This window comes from Heterodontus francisci, chromosome 35, assembly GCF_036365525.1.
Source record: "Heterodontus francisci isolate sHetFra1 chromosome 35, sHetFra1.hap1, whole genome shotgun sequence".
NCBI classification, from domain to species: domain Eukaryota; kingdom Metazoa; phylum Chordata; class Chondrichthyes; order Heterodontiformes; family Heterodontidae; genus Heterodontus; species Heterodontus francisci.
In genome coordinates, this window is record NC_090405.1 from 41,131,458 (window position 1) to 41,147,549 (window position 16,092).

General features: G+C 42.8%; 1 protein-coding gene across 1 annotated transcript in view; it reads right to left on the minus strand.

Moving 5' to 3' along the window:
* LOC137350641 (neuroplastin-like) overlaps nucleotides 1–16,092 on the minus strand; it is an 83,993-nt gene that overhangs the window by 25,565 nt on the left and 42,336 nt on the right. Inside the window, exon 3 of the mRNA XM_068015423.1 lies at nucleotides 14,514–14,608. Within this exon, the coding sequence (XP_067871524.1) occupies nucleotides 14,514–14,608 (95 nt within the window). The remainder of the gene's footprint in view (nucleotides 1–14,513; nucleotides 14,609–16,092) is intronic.

Consider the following 16,092-nt stretch of genomic DNA (forward strand, 5'->3'; position numbering starts at 1 on the left):
AGCTTCCCACCTTGATGGTGGTTGTGGAGGCATCATTAGCCTTGGCCCTTCACACAGATTTAAAATTGAAGCAGACACCGGCTGAGCTGCTCAAGCACGGCAAGTCCCACCTATTGCCACACTTTTATTATCCAGGAAGCTCGGAAGTAAGTTGAAAAGAAGGACCTCAAAGCCAGCGATCTCAGGATTACTACCAGTGCCACGTGCTAGTCAGAGTAGAAATAGCAGGATATATCACATGAATACGTGGCTGAAGAGATGCTGTGAGGGGGGAGGGTTTTAGATTCCTGGAGCATTGGGACCGGTTCTGGGGGAGGTGGAACCAGTACAAACTGGACGGGTTACACCTGGGCAGGACTGGGACTGATGTCCTCGGGGGAGTATTTGCTGGAGTGGTTGGGGAGGGTTTAAACTAAAATGGCAGGGGTTTAAACTAAAATGGCAGCAACCTTTGCAAGGAGTCAGAGGAGGGGGGGATCAAAGACAAGAACAAAAGACAGTAAAGGGAATAAGAAAAGCGATAGGCAGAGAAATCAAGGGTCAGAATCAAACAGGGCCACAGTGAAAAACAGCGGGAAGAGGACAAGTAAGGTTAAAAAGACAAGCCTTGAGGCTTTGTGCCTTAACTCGCAGAGCATTCGCAATAAAGTGGATGAATTAATCGCGCAAATAGATGTAAGCGGGTATGATATAGTCAGGATTAGAGAGACATGGCTGCAAGGTGGCCAGGGATGGAAAATGAACATCCAGGGATATTAAGTATTTAGGAAGGACAGACAAAAAGTAAAAGGCGGTGGGGTTGCATTGCTGGTTAAAGAGGAAATTAACACAATAGTGAGGTAAGATATTAGCTCAGACGATGTGGAATCTGTATGGGTAGAGCTGAGAAACACTAAGGGGAAAAAAAAACTTAAGTGGGGGTTGTATATATACCCCCAAACTGCTGTGGTGATGTTGGGAACGGCATTAAACAGGAAATTAGAGATGCATGCGATAAAGGAACATCTGTAATTATGGGTGACCTTAATCTGCATATAGATTGGGCAAATCAAATTAGTCACAATACTGTAGAGCAGAAATTCTTAGAGTGTATACGGAATGGTTTTCTGGACCAATATGTTCAGGAACCAACTAGAGACCCCTTGGTGATGAACGACCACAATATGATAGAATTCTTCATCAAGATGGAGAGTGACGTAGTCGATTTGGAGACAAGGTTCCTGAATCTTACTAAAGGAAACTACGAAGATATGAGGCACAAGTTGGCCATGACGGATTGGGAAACGTTACTTAAAGGGATGACGGTGGATAGGCAATGGCAAACATTTAAAGAGCGCATGGATGAACTGCAACAATTGGTTATCCCTGTCTGGCACAAAAGTAAAACAGGAAAGGTAGCCAAACCATGGATTACAAGGGAAATTAGAGATAGCATTAGATCCAAGGAAGAGGCATATAAATTTGCCAGGAAAAACAACAGACCTGAAGATTGGGAGCAGTTTAGAATTCAGCAAAGGAGGGCCAAAGGATTGATTAAGAAGGGGAAAATAGAGTACGAGAGCAAGCTTGCAGGGAACATAAAAACTGACTGTAAAAGTTTCTATAGGTATGTGAAGAGAAAAAGATTGGTGAAGACAAATGTAGGTCCCTTATAGTCAGAAACAGGGGAATTTATTATGGGGAATAAAGAAATGATTGACCAACTAAATGCATACTTTGGTTCTGTCTTCACAAAGGAGGACACAAATATCATACCAGAAATGTTGGGGAACACAAGGCTTAGTGAGAGAGAGGAACTGAAGGAAATCAGTATTAGTAGAGAAATGGCGTTGGGGAAATTGTTGGGATTGAAGGCTGATAAATCCCCAAGGCCTGATGGTATGCATCCCAGAGTACTTAAGGAAGTGGCCCTATAAACAGTGGATGCATTGGTGGTCATCTTCCAAGATTCTATAGACTCTGGAACAGTCCCTACAGATTGGAGGGCAGCTAATGTAACCCCACTATTTAAAAAGGGAGGTAGAGAGAAAGCAGGGAATTATAGACCAGTCAGCCTGACTTCAGTAGTGGTGAAAATTCTAGAGTCCATTATCAACGATTTTATAGCAGAGCACTTAGAGAACAGTGGTAGAATCGGACAGAGTCAACATGGATTTATGAAAGGGAAATCATGCTTGACAAATCTACTAGAATTCTTCAAGGATGTAACTAGTAGAGTTGATAAGGGGGAGCCAGTGGATGTGGTTTATTTGGAGTTCCAGAAGGCTTTCGACAAAGTCCCACATAAGAGATTAGTATGTAAAATTAAAGCGCGTGGGATTGGGGGTAGTGTATTGCGATGGATAGAAAATTGGCTGGCAGACAGGAAACAAAGAATAGGGATAAATGGGTCTTTTCCCAAATGGCAGGCAGTGATTAGTGGGGAACCGCAGGGATCGATGCTAGGACCCCAGCTATTCACAATATATATTAATGATTTAGATGAGGGAACTAAATGTAATATCTCCAAATGTGCAGATGAGACAAAACTGTGTGGGAGGGTGAGTTGTGAGGAGGATGCAGAGAGGCTTCAGGGCAATTTGGACAAATTGAGTGAGTGGGCTAATGCATGGCAGATGCAGTATAATGTGGATAAATGTGAGGTTATCCACTTTGGTAGCAAAAACAGGAAGGCAGATTATCTGAATGGCTATAAACTGAGGAGGGGAATATGCAGCGAGACCTGTGTGTTCTCGTACACCAGTCGCTGAAGGTAAGCATGCAGGTCCAACAGGCTGTAAAAAAGGCAAATGGAATGTTGGCCTTCATAGCGAGAGGATTCGAGTACAGAAACAGGGATGTCTTGCTGCAATTATACAGGGTCTTGGTGAGGCCACACCTGGAATATTGTGTGCAGTTTTGGTCTCCTTATCTGAAGAAGGATGTTCTTGCTATAGAGGGTGCAGCGAAGGTTTACCAGACTGATTCCTGGGATGTCAGGACTGATTTATGAGGAGAGATTGAGTCGGTTCAGAAGAGTGAAGGAGGATCTCAGAAACCTATAAAATTCTACCAGGACTTGACAGGATAGATGCAGGAAGGATGTTCCCGATGGTGGGGGAGTCCAGAACCAGGGGTCATAGTCTAAGGATATGGGGTAAACCTTTCAGGACTGAGATGAGGAGAAATCTCTTCACCCAGAGAGTGGTGAACCTGTGGAATTTGCTATCATAGAAAGCAGTTGAGGCCAAAACATTCGATGTTTTCAAGAAGGAGTTAGATTTAGCTCTTGGGTCTAAAGGGATCAAAGGGTATGGGGCGAAAGTGGGAACAGGCTACTGAGTTGGATAATCAGCCATGATCATAATGAATGGCATACGGCATGCTTGCCTTCATCGGTCGGGGCATAGAGTATAAAAATTGGCAAGTCATGCTGCAGCTGTACAGAACTTTAGTTAGGCCACACTTAGAATATTGCGTGCAATTCTGGTTGCCACACTGCCAGAAGGACGTGGAGGCTTTGGAGAGGGTACAGAAGAGGTTTACCAGGATGTTGCTTGGTCTGGAGGGCATTAGCTATGAGGAGAGGTTGGATAAACTCGGATTGTTTTCACTGGAACGACGGGGGTGGACGGGCGACATGATAGAGGTTTACAAAGTTATGAGCGGCATGGACAGAGTGGATAGTCAGAAGCTTTTTCCCAGGGTGGAAGAGTCAGTTACTAGGGGACATAGGTTTAAGGTGAGAGGGGCAAAGTTTAGAGGGAATGTGCGAGGCAAGTTCTTTAGATAGAGGGTGGTGAGTGCCTGGAACGTGCTGCCGGGGGAGGTGGTGGAAGCAGGTACAATAGCGACGTTTAAGAGGCATCTTGACAAATACATAAATAGGATGGGATGGAGGGCTATGGTCCCCGGAAGTGCAGAAGGTTTTAGTTTAGACAGGCATCAAGATCGGCGCAGACTTGGAGGGCCGAATGGCCTGTTCCTGTGCTGTACTGTTCTTTGTTTGTTCTTGCAATGGTGGAGCAGGCTTGAAGGGCCGAATGGCCAACTCCTGCTCCTATTTTCTATGTTTCTATGTATCTATATGCTGGAAAGTAGGCTCTGTTCCACAGGAGATGTGTAATGCCAAAATCATCACACTATACAAAATCAAAGGCGACAGAGGAGACTGCAACTACAGGGGCATCTCACTCCTTAGCATCACATGGAAGGCCTTTGCGAGCGTCATACTTAAAGGACTCCATTTACTTGCAGACCAAGTGTACCCAGAAGCGCATTGTGGTTTTCGTGCTGGCAGATTTACTGTGGATATGATCTTCTCCATATGCCAGCTACAAGAGAAGTGCAGGGAACAGAGTATACCCCTTTACCTTACTTTCGTAGATCTCACTAAGGCATTCAGAGTCAGCAGAACAGAGCACTGCAAGATTCTGGGAAAAACTGACTACCCATTGAAGCTCATCAGTCTCATCTGCTCCTTCTATGACAACATGCACAGCACTGTACAGTTTGATGGCTTCACTTCCGACAGTTTCAGAGTGAAGAATGGAGTGAAACAGGATTGTGTCCAAGCCCCCACTCTGTTTGGCATCATCTTCTCCATGCTCCTGACCTTCGCTCTCCCTGCAGATATGGAATGCGTCTACATGCACACTAGGTCAGATAGCAAGCTGTACAATCTATCAAAGCTGAAAGCAAAGACAAAAACACATCACATCCTGATCAGCGAACTCAACGCTAATGCTGCGCTAGTCGCACATACAGAAACTCAACTACAAGACTCATGGACTGTCTCTCTTGTGCCTGCAACTTGTTCTCCTTGACTATAAGCATCAGAAAACCATGATCATGGGACAAGGTGTTGCATCTCTGCCCCTGGTCACAGTAAACAACACCCCACTGGAAGTGGTTAGCAAATTCTGCTACCCATAGTGGGTCCACAGTGACAGACACTCTATCCCTTGATGCATAGCTCAATACACTCATAGGGAAAGCAGCTACCACCTTTGGTCAACTTGCAAAACACGCATGCAATAGCACCAAGCTGATCTTTGGGACCAAGCTGATGGTTTATAAGGCCTGTGTTCTCAGCATCTTGCTGTATGACTTGAAACATGGGCAACTTACAGCTACCAGGAAAAGTTCAATAATTGCCAGCTTTGCTGTCCGCAGCATATTATGGGCATATCTGACAGGACAAAATTACAAATGTGGCAGTCGTTGCAAAGGCAGAGCTCCCAAGTGTGTTGGCACTAATCAAACGTCGGTGGATCGGACATGTCCGCAGGATGGAAGGCAGTCGCATACCCAAGGGCCTTCTGTATGGTGAGGGGGCCGGGACCAGTGCCAGTGGAGCTCCAAAGCTCCATTTCAAGGATGCTTGCAAGCGTGACATGAAGGCCCTAAATGTTGACTATCGCACTTGGGAGTCACTAGCTGGTGAAAGAGAAAAATGGCGACACATTCTGTGGACTGGTGTGAACTACCACTATGACCAGTTGCTACAGCAGCTTGGCAACAGACGCCAACAAAAACAACAACCCAACATCACTCGGCAGCTTCATGTGCAGCATTTGTGGCAGAGCCTGCCTCTCAAGGATTGGCCTTCACAGCCATCAATAAAGGTGCACCAAGAGAAGACAGCCAACTTAAATGGATTGTTTGCTGTGCGTCCATCGTTTTTCATAGATGGAAGGATGCCAAACAACCAGACACTGGCAATTATTTCTCAATCTGCCATGTAAAAAGATACTCCACTGCAGCTGTGCAAAGAAGGTACATATGCAGCATTTATTTTTTTACAATTCCATGATCATCTTGTATCCTTCCTGTATACAGTTTGCTGAATGCTAATTACACCTGCAATAGGAACAGCTAATAATTAGCTCACTGGGCACTGGAGTTTAGAAGGATGACAGGCCATCTTATTGAAACATAGTGGCAAATGGAATTCAACCCGGAGAAGTGTGAGGTGATACATTTGGGGAGGTCAAACAAGGCAAAGGAATACATGATTAATGGGAAAATACTGACAAATGTAGATGAATTAAAGGACCTTGGAGTGAATGTCTACAGATCTCTGAAGGTAGTAGGACATGTTGATAAGGTGGTTAAGAAAGCATATGGAATCCTTTCCTTTATTAGTCGCGGTATAGAATACAAGAGCAGGGAGATTATGCTGGAACTGTATTGGTTAGGCCCCAACTTGAGTACTGTGTGCAGTTCTGGTCACCTCATTACAGAAAGGATGTAATTGCACTAGAGAGGGTACAGAGGAGATTTATGAGGATGTTGCCAGGACTGGAAAAATGCAGTTATGAGGAAAGATTGGATAGCCTGGGTTTGTTCTCCTTGGAACAGGGAAGGCTGAGGGGAGATCTGATTGAAATGTACAAAATTTGAGGGACCTGGATAGAGTGGAGGTGAAGAGTCTATTCACCATGGCAGAGAGGTCAGTGATGAGGGGCATAGATTTAAAGTGATTGGTGGAAAAATTGGAGGGGAGATGAGGGAAAAACCTTTTCACCCGGAAGGTGGTGGTGGTCTGGAACTCACTGCCTGAAAGGGTAGTTGAAGCAGAGACCCTCAACTCATTCAAAAGGAGTCTGGATATGTACCTCAGGTGCTGTAATCTGCAGGGCTATGGACCAAATGCTGGAAGGTGGGATTAGAATAGGTGGATCGTTTTTCAGCCAGCACAGACGCGATGGGCCAAGTGGCCTGTTTATGTGGCTTTAAAATTTCTATGCTTTTATGATTTATGTGTATGTGAGGCGGGGGGGGGGGGGGGGGGGGTGGGCGGGGGAAGGGGTGCTCATTAGGTTGTGAAAGTGATGCTGATTTTATACAGCACTAACTCTTAAGTCGTCTGCAAACGCAACATGAAATTGTGTGACATTGATCACAAGTCGTGGGAGTCAGTTGCCAGCATTCGCCAGAGCTGGCGGGCAGCCATAAAGACAGGGCTAAATTGTGGCGAGTCGAAGAGACTTAGTAGTTGGCAGGAAAAAAGACAGAGGCGCAAGGGGAGAGCCAACTGTACAACAGCCCCGACAAACAAATTTCTCTGCAGCACCTGTGGAAGAGCCTGTCACTCCAGAATTGGCCTTTATAGCCACTCCAGGCGCTGCTTCACAAACCACTGACCACCTCCAGGCGCTTACCCATTGTCTCTCGAGATAAGGAGGCCCAAAAGAAACTCTTAAGTACTGTAACAGTGTTTTATCTACTAGTCCTGAAACTTTGGAGAAGCTAGAACAAGAATTCCCTGATAGAAGCCTTTGCAAAAGCAGTGACAATACTACACTACTGTCATTAACATTTCAGCAAAGTGCAGTGGTGTCGATGTTAAGTTTTTGCACCATTGCTATTTGAACTCTCATAAAACACCTAACAATACGGTTATAGATTTTGCTGCATCAAATGGTGTCTGTTTCTGGCCCAAGTACTGAGCTCTCAACCGTGGGAGTGATATACTGATGGTTGTGATGTACTGGTTCCTTGCTGTTTTTTGCATTGATTTTTTTTTTTGTTGCTAGTATGCCAAGCAAGTCTAGTGTTAACTTTTTTTGTGTGTATTTCTCTTGAATACAATACACCCAAAAGTGATGCTTGAGTATTGTATAATGAATGAGACTGCCACATAGATTATTATTGGGGCGGCACAGTGGCGCAGTGATTAGCACTGCAGCCTCACAGCTCCAGGGACCCGGGTTCGATTCTGGGTACTGCCTGTACGGAGTTTGCAAGTTCTCCCTGTGACTGTGTGGGTTTTCGCCAGGTGCTCCGGTTTCCTCCCACAGCCAAAGACTTGCAGGTTGATGGGTAAATTGACCATTGTAAATTGCCCCTAGTGTAGGAAGGTGATAGGGAATATGGGATTACTGTAGGGTTAGTATAAATGGATGGTTGTTGGTCGGCACAGACTCGGTGGGCCAAAGGGCCTGTTTCAGTGCTGTATCTCTAAATAAATATAAGATTCTGAGGGGGCTTGACAGGATAGGTGCTGACTGGATGTTTCTCCTTGTGGGGGAATCTAGAACTAGGAGGCAGAGTTTCAAAATAAGAGCTCTCCCTTTTAAGACAGAGATGTGGAGGAATTTCTTCTATCAGAGGGTCATTACTCTTGGGAATTCTCTTCCCCAGAGAGCAGTGGAGGCTGGGTCATTGAATATGTTCAAGGCCAAGTTAGACAGATTTTTGATCTACAAGGGAGTCAAGAGTTATTTTGGGGGTGGGGGGGGGGGGGAGGCAAAGTGTAGTTATGGCCATATTCAAATCAGTGTCAGGCAAGCCCCCCACCTGCCAAGACTGTGGCACATATTATTTCGCCACATGAAGATTAAAACTTAAAATTGCAAGCCCTTGACCGGAAAGACATTTGTATAGTAACAGAGAGTGTTGGAACAAGGGACAAAGGACCATGCCCTGACACATTCAACCAACAATGGATTTTTGATTGCCAGACATAGAAGGTGGGGAAGCTAGCATTCCAGGTTGACTGATAAGATAGCAGAATCCACAAACACAGACGTGGTCAGACCGGTGTTTAGCTGCATAACTAACCAAAAGGCTGTTGCAGAGTTTTGAACTGAGAGTTTTAAATTGGAGAAAACAGTGTTTGAGGTGAAAAAGGTACTTTTCTCCTGGACTGAGAACATCTCTCTCCTGTCTGCTCTCATCTAGTTTCTCACCAGCTTTGGAATCCATTGAAGACACAGGAACCCCAAGAGAGAAAAGTCTCCTGCAGTGAACAAGGTTTAAGAATAATACTGGGCCCCAATGAAAAGCAAGAATTAGCTACAAGCAAGAACTACCTACAAAAGGACTACAGTGAACACAAAGGACAGTAACAAGAACTTCTTCAGACATTACCTCAAACCTCTCCATTTTATTTGTCTTCAGCTCTTTTCTGTGCCTATTTGCATGTGTGTATCACAGGTGCTTGCTAGCGTGGGTGCGTCGTATATCTGTAGTGTTAACCGTATTAGAGTTTAAGTATACGGTTTAATAAATTTCACTTTAAATCTCCTTTAAACCGAAGAAAGCCTATTTCTGTTCATTTCTTTGCCTTATAATTATAAAGCTGTGAACAAGGATTCACAAAGGGGGAGCTCAAAACTGTGTTTAAAAACAAAACCATGTTACAATAAGACCAGGTGAAGACAGCAAAAGACCCTCGATAACTTTCTCACCTGGTCGTAACATCAGCCAAGATCTTACTGAATGATGGAGGCGCATATTATTTTGCCACATGGGGCCAAATAGCCTACTCTTCTATTTCTTATGTTCTTAATAAATTCATTATAAATGGCCCTGTGCTAGCATATCCCTGGCCCTCAAAAAGGTTCACAATAACCAGCAAAAGTTAGGCTACAGATACACAGCAACAGAAATGCAAATGGGATATGTCAAGAAGGGATGCCAGACATAGTTGGAATTAACAAATTCAAAATTGTGCAATTTGCTGAAGCAAGCTTCGAGTCACTGCTTTCAGACATCATATGATTTAGTAGCTTTGCAACTCCATCAGCCTTCAAATGCCAATGACTATATATCTTGTAGTTCCCCCTTAGCCCCAATACCTTCAATCTAGGAGCACTGGAAATCCTGGTACTCCATATCACACCATACCTGGTACTGTCTGTAATCGTTTTTGTTATATTCAACATAATTGCCATTTTGCTCAGCTTTCTTAATGGCAAATTAAAGACAGATCTAAAAAAAAAAAATCATTTTCAGGATGTGGCCATTGCTGGAAATGTCTGCATTTATGACCCATCCATAGTTGCCGTCAGAAAGTGGTGGGTTGCCTTGTTAAAGTGTAGCCATTTGATACAACCGAGAGGGTTGCAGGTCCACGCCAGACAGTAGTTTAAAGGCCTGCTACCTGACCGAACCCGACGATGTGTCGGGTTCAGGTCGGGCTACTCTTCCAGGTCCTGCCGGGCCGCATCCGGCCGGACACACACAGCAATAATTACAGCTGTGTTAAAAGTTTTTTTTTTAAAACTTACCCGAGCTGGGAGTCTGGGACGTCAAAGAAGGAAACTGAGTCTGCGCAGTGAGCGTCTCTATGACGTCATCATGCTCTTGCTGCAGCTTCCTGAAGATTGGGAGTTGGAAAGTAAGTAAAGGGAACATTCTGGTGGTCGGGTCGGGCTCGGGTCAGATCGGGCGCAGGTCCGATGTGGTTCCGTTGGGTTCGGGTCGGGTTTTTTTTTTGTGACTTGAGCAGACCTTTACAGTCGTTGAGTCAACCACCTTGGTTTACCAATCCAGGTAAAAGTAACAGGTTTCCTTCTCAAAGGATATTAGTGATCCAGTGAGTTATTAATGACAATTAGATTCATAGTCCTTTTTTATACCACCTAGTTCCCAGTTTTGAAAAAAATTGAACTCAAATTACATGAATGCCATGGTGGGATGTGAACTCTCATTTTCCACATTATTAGTCCAGGCCTCAATTCATAGGCCAGTAACATAAGCCTAAGAGGTTTATTAAAGTAAATTTCACAATTTGGCACAGTACGAACTCAGCAACTGGGTCCCTAGTCTAGTAGTATAACAACTGTAAACCTAAACCCTTATGGAGGAAATCTCTGGATGCTTCTTGGTCCAAACATTCTGGTTACAGCTGCTTTGCAATGTACTGCAATATATATGAAAATGACAAGACAGATGAAGACCAGTTGGTGCTTCCAGCCTGTCCCAGATTACTCTATAATGGAATGTGATGATCCTTATTGCACCTTCTCAACATCTGGGAAAGATAAAACGAGAGCGAGGCCAATTAAGGGGGAAAAAAACTCGAGAAATTCCAAATTGGACCTAGAAGACACTGAAAACAAGTTCCTGGTGACACAAGGGATACATTGCCCTCTACTCCATATATTTTTTGTCCACTATTCCATTAACTACAGCTATGAACTTGCGAACATATGAACATACGAATGAGGAGGAGTAGGCCACTCGGCCCTTCGAGCCTGCTCCGCCATTCAATGAGTTCTTGGCTGAACTGATTACTCCACATTTCCATCTATCCCTGATAACCTTCCACCCCCTTGCTCATCAAGAATTTGGCATGGTAGGAACTCCCTTTTGCAGCAAATCTACACTCACTGCACATCAGCAACTTGTTCCAAAGATTGATGAACTTGTGCAAAAATAAACCCTTGATACTTAACCTAGTTATATGTTCATATTATTTATACATATATTCCCTATTTTCTGCCAACCTCAAATAGACTGTCCACAGAGACAGGGTGTAGTATTTTAATTATTTTGAAGATCTCTTTAAAGTCTATGCTTTTTTGAAGTAAAAATAGCCAGTTCTTTAAGTTCATCATGGTATCTAAGGGCCTTTAAGCTGGTTATCAACCAAATGGTCTATGAACCCTTTTCCATGGCCTCCAAATCACTCACCCTAAGAAAGCAACAAAACTGCACAAAGTATTGTATTGCGAGGCTTTAGACAATGACAGAACAATGCTTTTTGCTTTTGCTGTAGACTCACTACTTTCAGTATTTCAACTAATGTATGCAGACCTTTACCTGAGGCACCTCGCTGTAACATTTGATTTGCACTAATGTGCACGAGGTTCCTAATTACTACAGGTAAATGATGCTCATCTATCTTAGCTCAAGTATCTTGATGAATCTCTCAATTCTATCCTTTTTGGCAATATTTGCGACATTGGGGCAACTGCACCTTGCATTTTTGGTGGGGGCCAGGGGGAGGCAGTGGGGGTACCCCAGAGACAGATGGGGTAGTATGGCAAAGAGAGTAAGGGATGTAGTTTGAGAGAAAATAAATTGACCTTTCATTTGAGCAGCCAGGAAAAAAATGCAGCATCATCACAAAGAAAAAGATAGTATAGAAAAGGTCATTTGATCCTTTGCTGGATTAATGTAAAACTGATCTCACTGTCCCACCTTTCCCCAGAGTTCTATATCTTTCTATGCCTTAAAAAGATACAATGACCTCTGCCTCAAATCACTTCTTGTGTCAAAACAGTCCATGCTCCACCAACCCGGAGTAAAGAAATTTCTCCAAACTTGCTAATAATTTTAAATTGATGACTCCCTTGTCACTGACTCATTAATCTACTGCAACAGTAGTAACCTACTAGGTGAAAAGCACAATTCTCGGTTCGGATTTGAAAAATAACTTTTTGTTCTTGGGATGTGTGCAACACTGGAATTTAATACCCACCCACAAGAGTTAATTCCATAGTGTGGGACTGGTGTCCCATGTAGGCAGATAGCATAGTTGGCAGGTTCCCTTCCCTGAAGGAATGCAGTGATCCAGTGGGTTTTATGACAATCCTGTATTTTCAGTTATTTCACGCCACCACCCCCCCCATCCCCTGCCGCCAGTACTAGCCCACATTCACTGAATTCAATTTTACAACCAGCTGTGGATTTGAATACATGAACTCTGGATTTCTAGTACTATAACAATTAGGCTGCAGTACACTAAAGCAGTTAGTATATAGTTACGTCGAGTCACTATTCTAGAACTACTGAACCCACAGAGGAAGAGGATACAATTAGGTTACGAAGCAATCGCTAAACAACATTTAGTTAAGGCCTCCAAATTAAAGATGCGATTCAAAAAATGATACATTTACCAGATATACAACTACAAACAGCAAAATTAATCTTAGGAGAGGCAGAAAGAAAAGAGGCTTTACACTTAAACGATAAAATATTCTTGACTGGACTACTAAATTCAGAAGCCATCTGTTTGATGGAACACTATATTTTTGACCAAAACACAGAAGTTAAATAGCTACACTCATAGGATTTTACAAGTAAAAATAAACTGTGAACATGCCCTGTTCATATACACATTGGCCCGCATATATAGTACCTGTTCTAATCAAGATTTTTCTACTTGGTACGATAGGAGGGAGCAGAGAAAATATCTCTCCTATCCTTCAGTGCAGAGGTGATAATAAAATCTGCAAGCCAAATGCAGCCCTTGGTGAGCCTCTAACACAGTTTCTGTGTTCCTCTTAAGTGATTAAATGCAGCATTTAATTATTTTTGGGTTTTTTTGCTTTGCTTAAGGCAAGAATAGAAAGCAGCATCTTTCAGTTTGACATAGGAGTGAATTACTTAAAGCAACATCGGATTAAAATGGCACGAGACATGAAAGCATTCCTCATTATGCACGGCAGAAACCGGATTCAAAAGCTTAGTTATCAACAACATCGAGCAACTGCCATCTGTCACTGAGGGCTTCCAATTACAAGCAGCAAGGGAAAAACCTGAAGGGCAAATGAAGGAATAGCAGGACAGGTTTCTTCCAAAGCTATATTAATGCAATTTTTAAACCAGCAATAGAAGCATACCAATCTCCTGACTTTGTTAGTGCCAACCAGAAATGTTTTTTTTTAATTTTAAGAAGTTTATACTCTAACATTCTTCTCCCTTCAAGTAAAAATTGTCTCCCACCTTCCTTCATCTAACCCCAACAACAAATCCTTGTAGTCCTTCTCTCATGAACTTATCCAACTTCCTTTGACAGCTAGGAAGGAAAAAACCAACTCACTTTGTATACCCAAGTCCAGAGTTTAATTGAAAACTCAATGTATTATAAGCATTTAGACAATCGCTTTGATTTGTGATCAAGAAGTTGCTCCATATCATTTATCTATCTGCTCTTCTCCAACCCACAGCAATGCAAATAGCTGAAGCATAATTCACAGCAGCACCCCAAATGTGAGCCCACTCCTACACTGCAGTGTTCAACATGACTGACCAGGCAACATAAGGGGACTAGCTCCTCAATCTGCGCTACTTGATGAAAACCTGCTGGTGATGACTCAAGGCAAGTTAACAAAAACTACTAAATCATGATTTCAGTAAGGAAGTCAATTTTGAATAAAAATTCCTTGATATATTTTTGAAGTAGTTCTTGCTTCACGCTCACTTTCAATTTTGTAATCGTATATCTGTCCTCCAAATAGATGAAGAGATGAAAAACAAAGAAAAAAAAGTATAGGTCAGCTAAGCTTCAGTCATGCATCAATTTTCCATTATGTCCCAGATTTATGGAAATTTCAAGAAAGGCATAAATGGTGGAAATTAATCATATATCTTAAGATAGACAAATGTACAGTGATGGACTTGGGAATGGTATTGTGTCCACCATGTACAATTGTGTACTCAAGCAGAAGGATCTAGGCATTATCATGCTTGAGTCACTGAAAGTCCATGGATCTATTGCAAAAGCAAATAGGGTGATAATATTTAATTATCCTGGCAATATATCCGAAACATGAAACATTCCCCTTTCTTTGTACAAGCCCTTAGTCTGAATTAGAGGAATGCAGAATTTTTGGAGGGTTGTAGGGCTGGAGGAGGTACAGAAAAAGTAAGGGACGAGGCCATGAAGAGATTTGAACACGAGGATAAGAATTTAAAAATTTAGACGGTGGTGGACCAGGAGCCAATGCGAATTAGTCAGCACAGGGCTGATGGGTGAACATTTAGAGCCCCTTCAAGGATAATGCAGTGCTTACCTTTGATGTCAATGGAGGCATTGACTGAAGGGGAATTTTCAAACATGAAGACACAGTGATACGCTCCAGAACTGTCAGTTTTGGGTTTCTTAATCCTAGATTTCAAAGACAGAAATAGATAAAGTTAAGCTATTTATGGACAAGTTGGATAAATGAAGTCCTTCGACTATGGTAAATAGAAAATTGTAATATTTCTATTAAAAGATACATTTCATGCGTCAAGAAATCACAGATGATTATGTAAAATTTCAAGCCCACATCAGAATATGGGTGACATTTAAAACCAAGCTATGCTTAAAGTTTAGGAACATAGGAACACAGGAGCAGAGGTAGGTCATTCAGCCCATTGAGCCTGCTCTGCCATTTAATACAATCATGGCTGATCATTCACTTCAATGCCTTTTTCCCACACTATCCCCATCTCCCTTTATGTCATTGGCATTTATAAATCTGTCAATATCTGCTTTAAACATACTCAATGACTGAGCTTCCACAGCCTTCTGAGGTAAGAATTCCAAAGAATCACAACCCTCTGAGTAAAGAAATTTCTCTACATCTCAGTCCTAAGTGGCTTCCCCCTTATTTTGAAATGATCCCTGGTTCTGAACTCCCCAACTAGGGGAAACATCTTACCTGCATCTATCCTGTCTATCCCTTTAAGTATTTTGTAGGTTTCAAAGAGATCACCTGTCATTCTTCAAAACTCTAGAGAATACAGGCCCAGTTTCCCCAATCTCTCTTCATAGGACACTCCAGCCATCCCAGAACAAGTCTGGTGAACCTTCATTGCACTCCCTCTATGGCAATAATACCCGTCCCGAAGGTAAGGGGACCAAAAGCTGCATACAGTACTCCAGGAGGTGCGGTCTAAGCAAGGTTCTATACAATTGAAGCAAGACTTCGCTACTCCTGTACTCAAATCCTCTTGCAGTAAAAGGCTAACATACCATCAGCCTCCCTAATTGCTTGCTGCACCTGCATGTTAGCTTTCAGTGACTTATTGACAAGGACACGCAGGTCCCTTTGTACATCTACACTTTCTAATCTCTTACCATTTAAGAAATACTCTGCACAACTATTCCTCCTACCAAAGTGGATAACCTCACATTTTTCCACATTATATTCCATCTGCCACATTCTTGCCCACGCACTAAGTCTGTCCAAATCCCCTTGAAGCCACTTTGCATCTTCCTCAACATAAATTCCCACCTAGTTTTGTGTCATCCGCAAACTTGGAAATATTACATTTGGTCCCCACATCCAAATCAACAACATACATTGTGAACAGCTGGGGCACAAGTACTGATCCTTGCAGTACCCCACTAGTCACAGCCTGCCAACGCGAGAATAACCAGTTTATTCCTACTCCCTGTTTTCAGCTTGTTAACCAATCCTTAATCCATGCCAGTATATTACCTCCTATCCCATGTGCTTTAATTTTGCTAACCAATCTCCTGTGGGGGACTTTATCAAAAGCTTTCCTAAAATCCAAGTATACCACATCCACCAACTCCTTTATCAATTCTGTTAGTTACATCCTCAAAAAACACCAACAGGTTCGTCAAACATGATCTCCCAT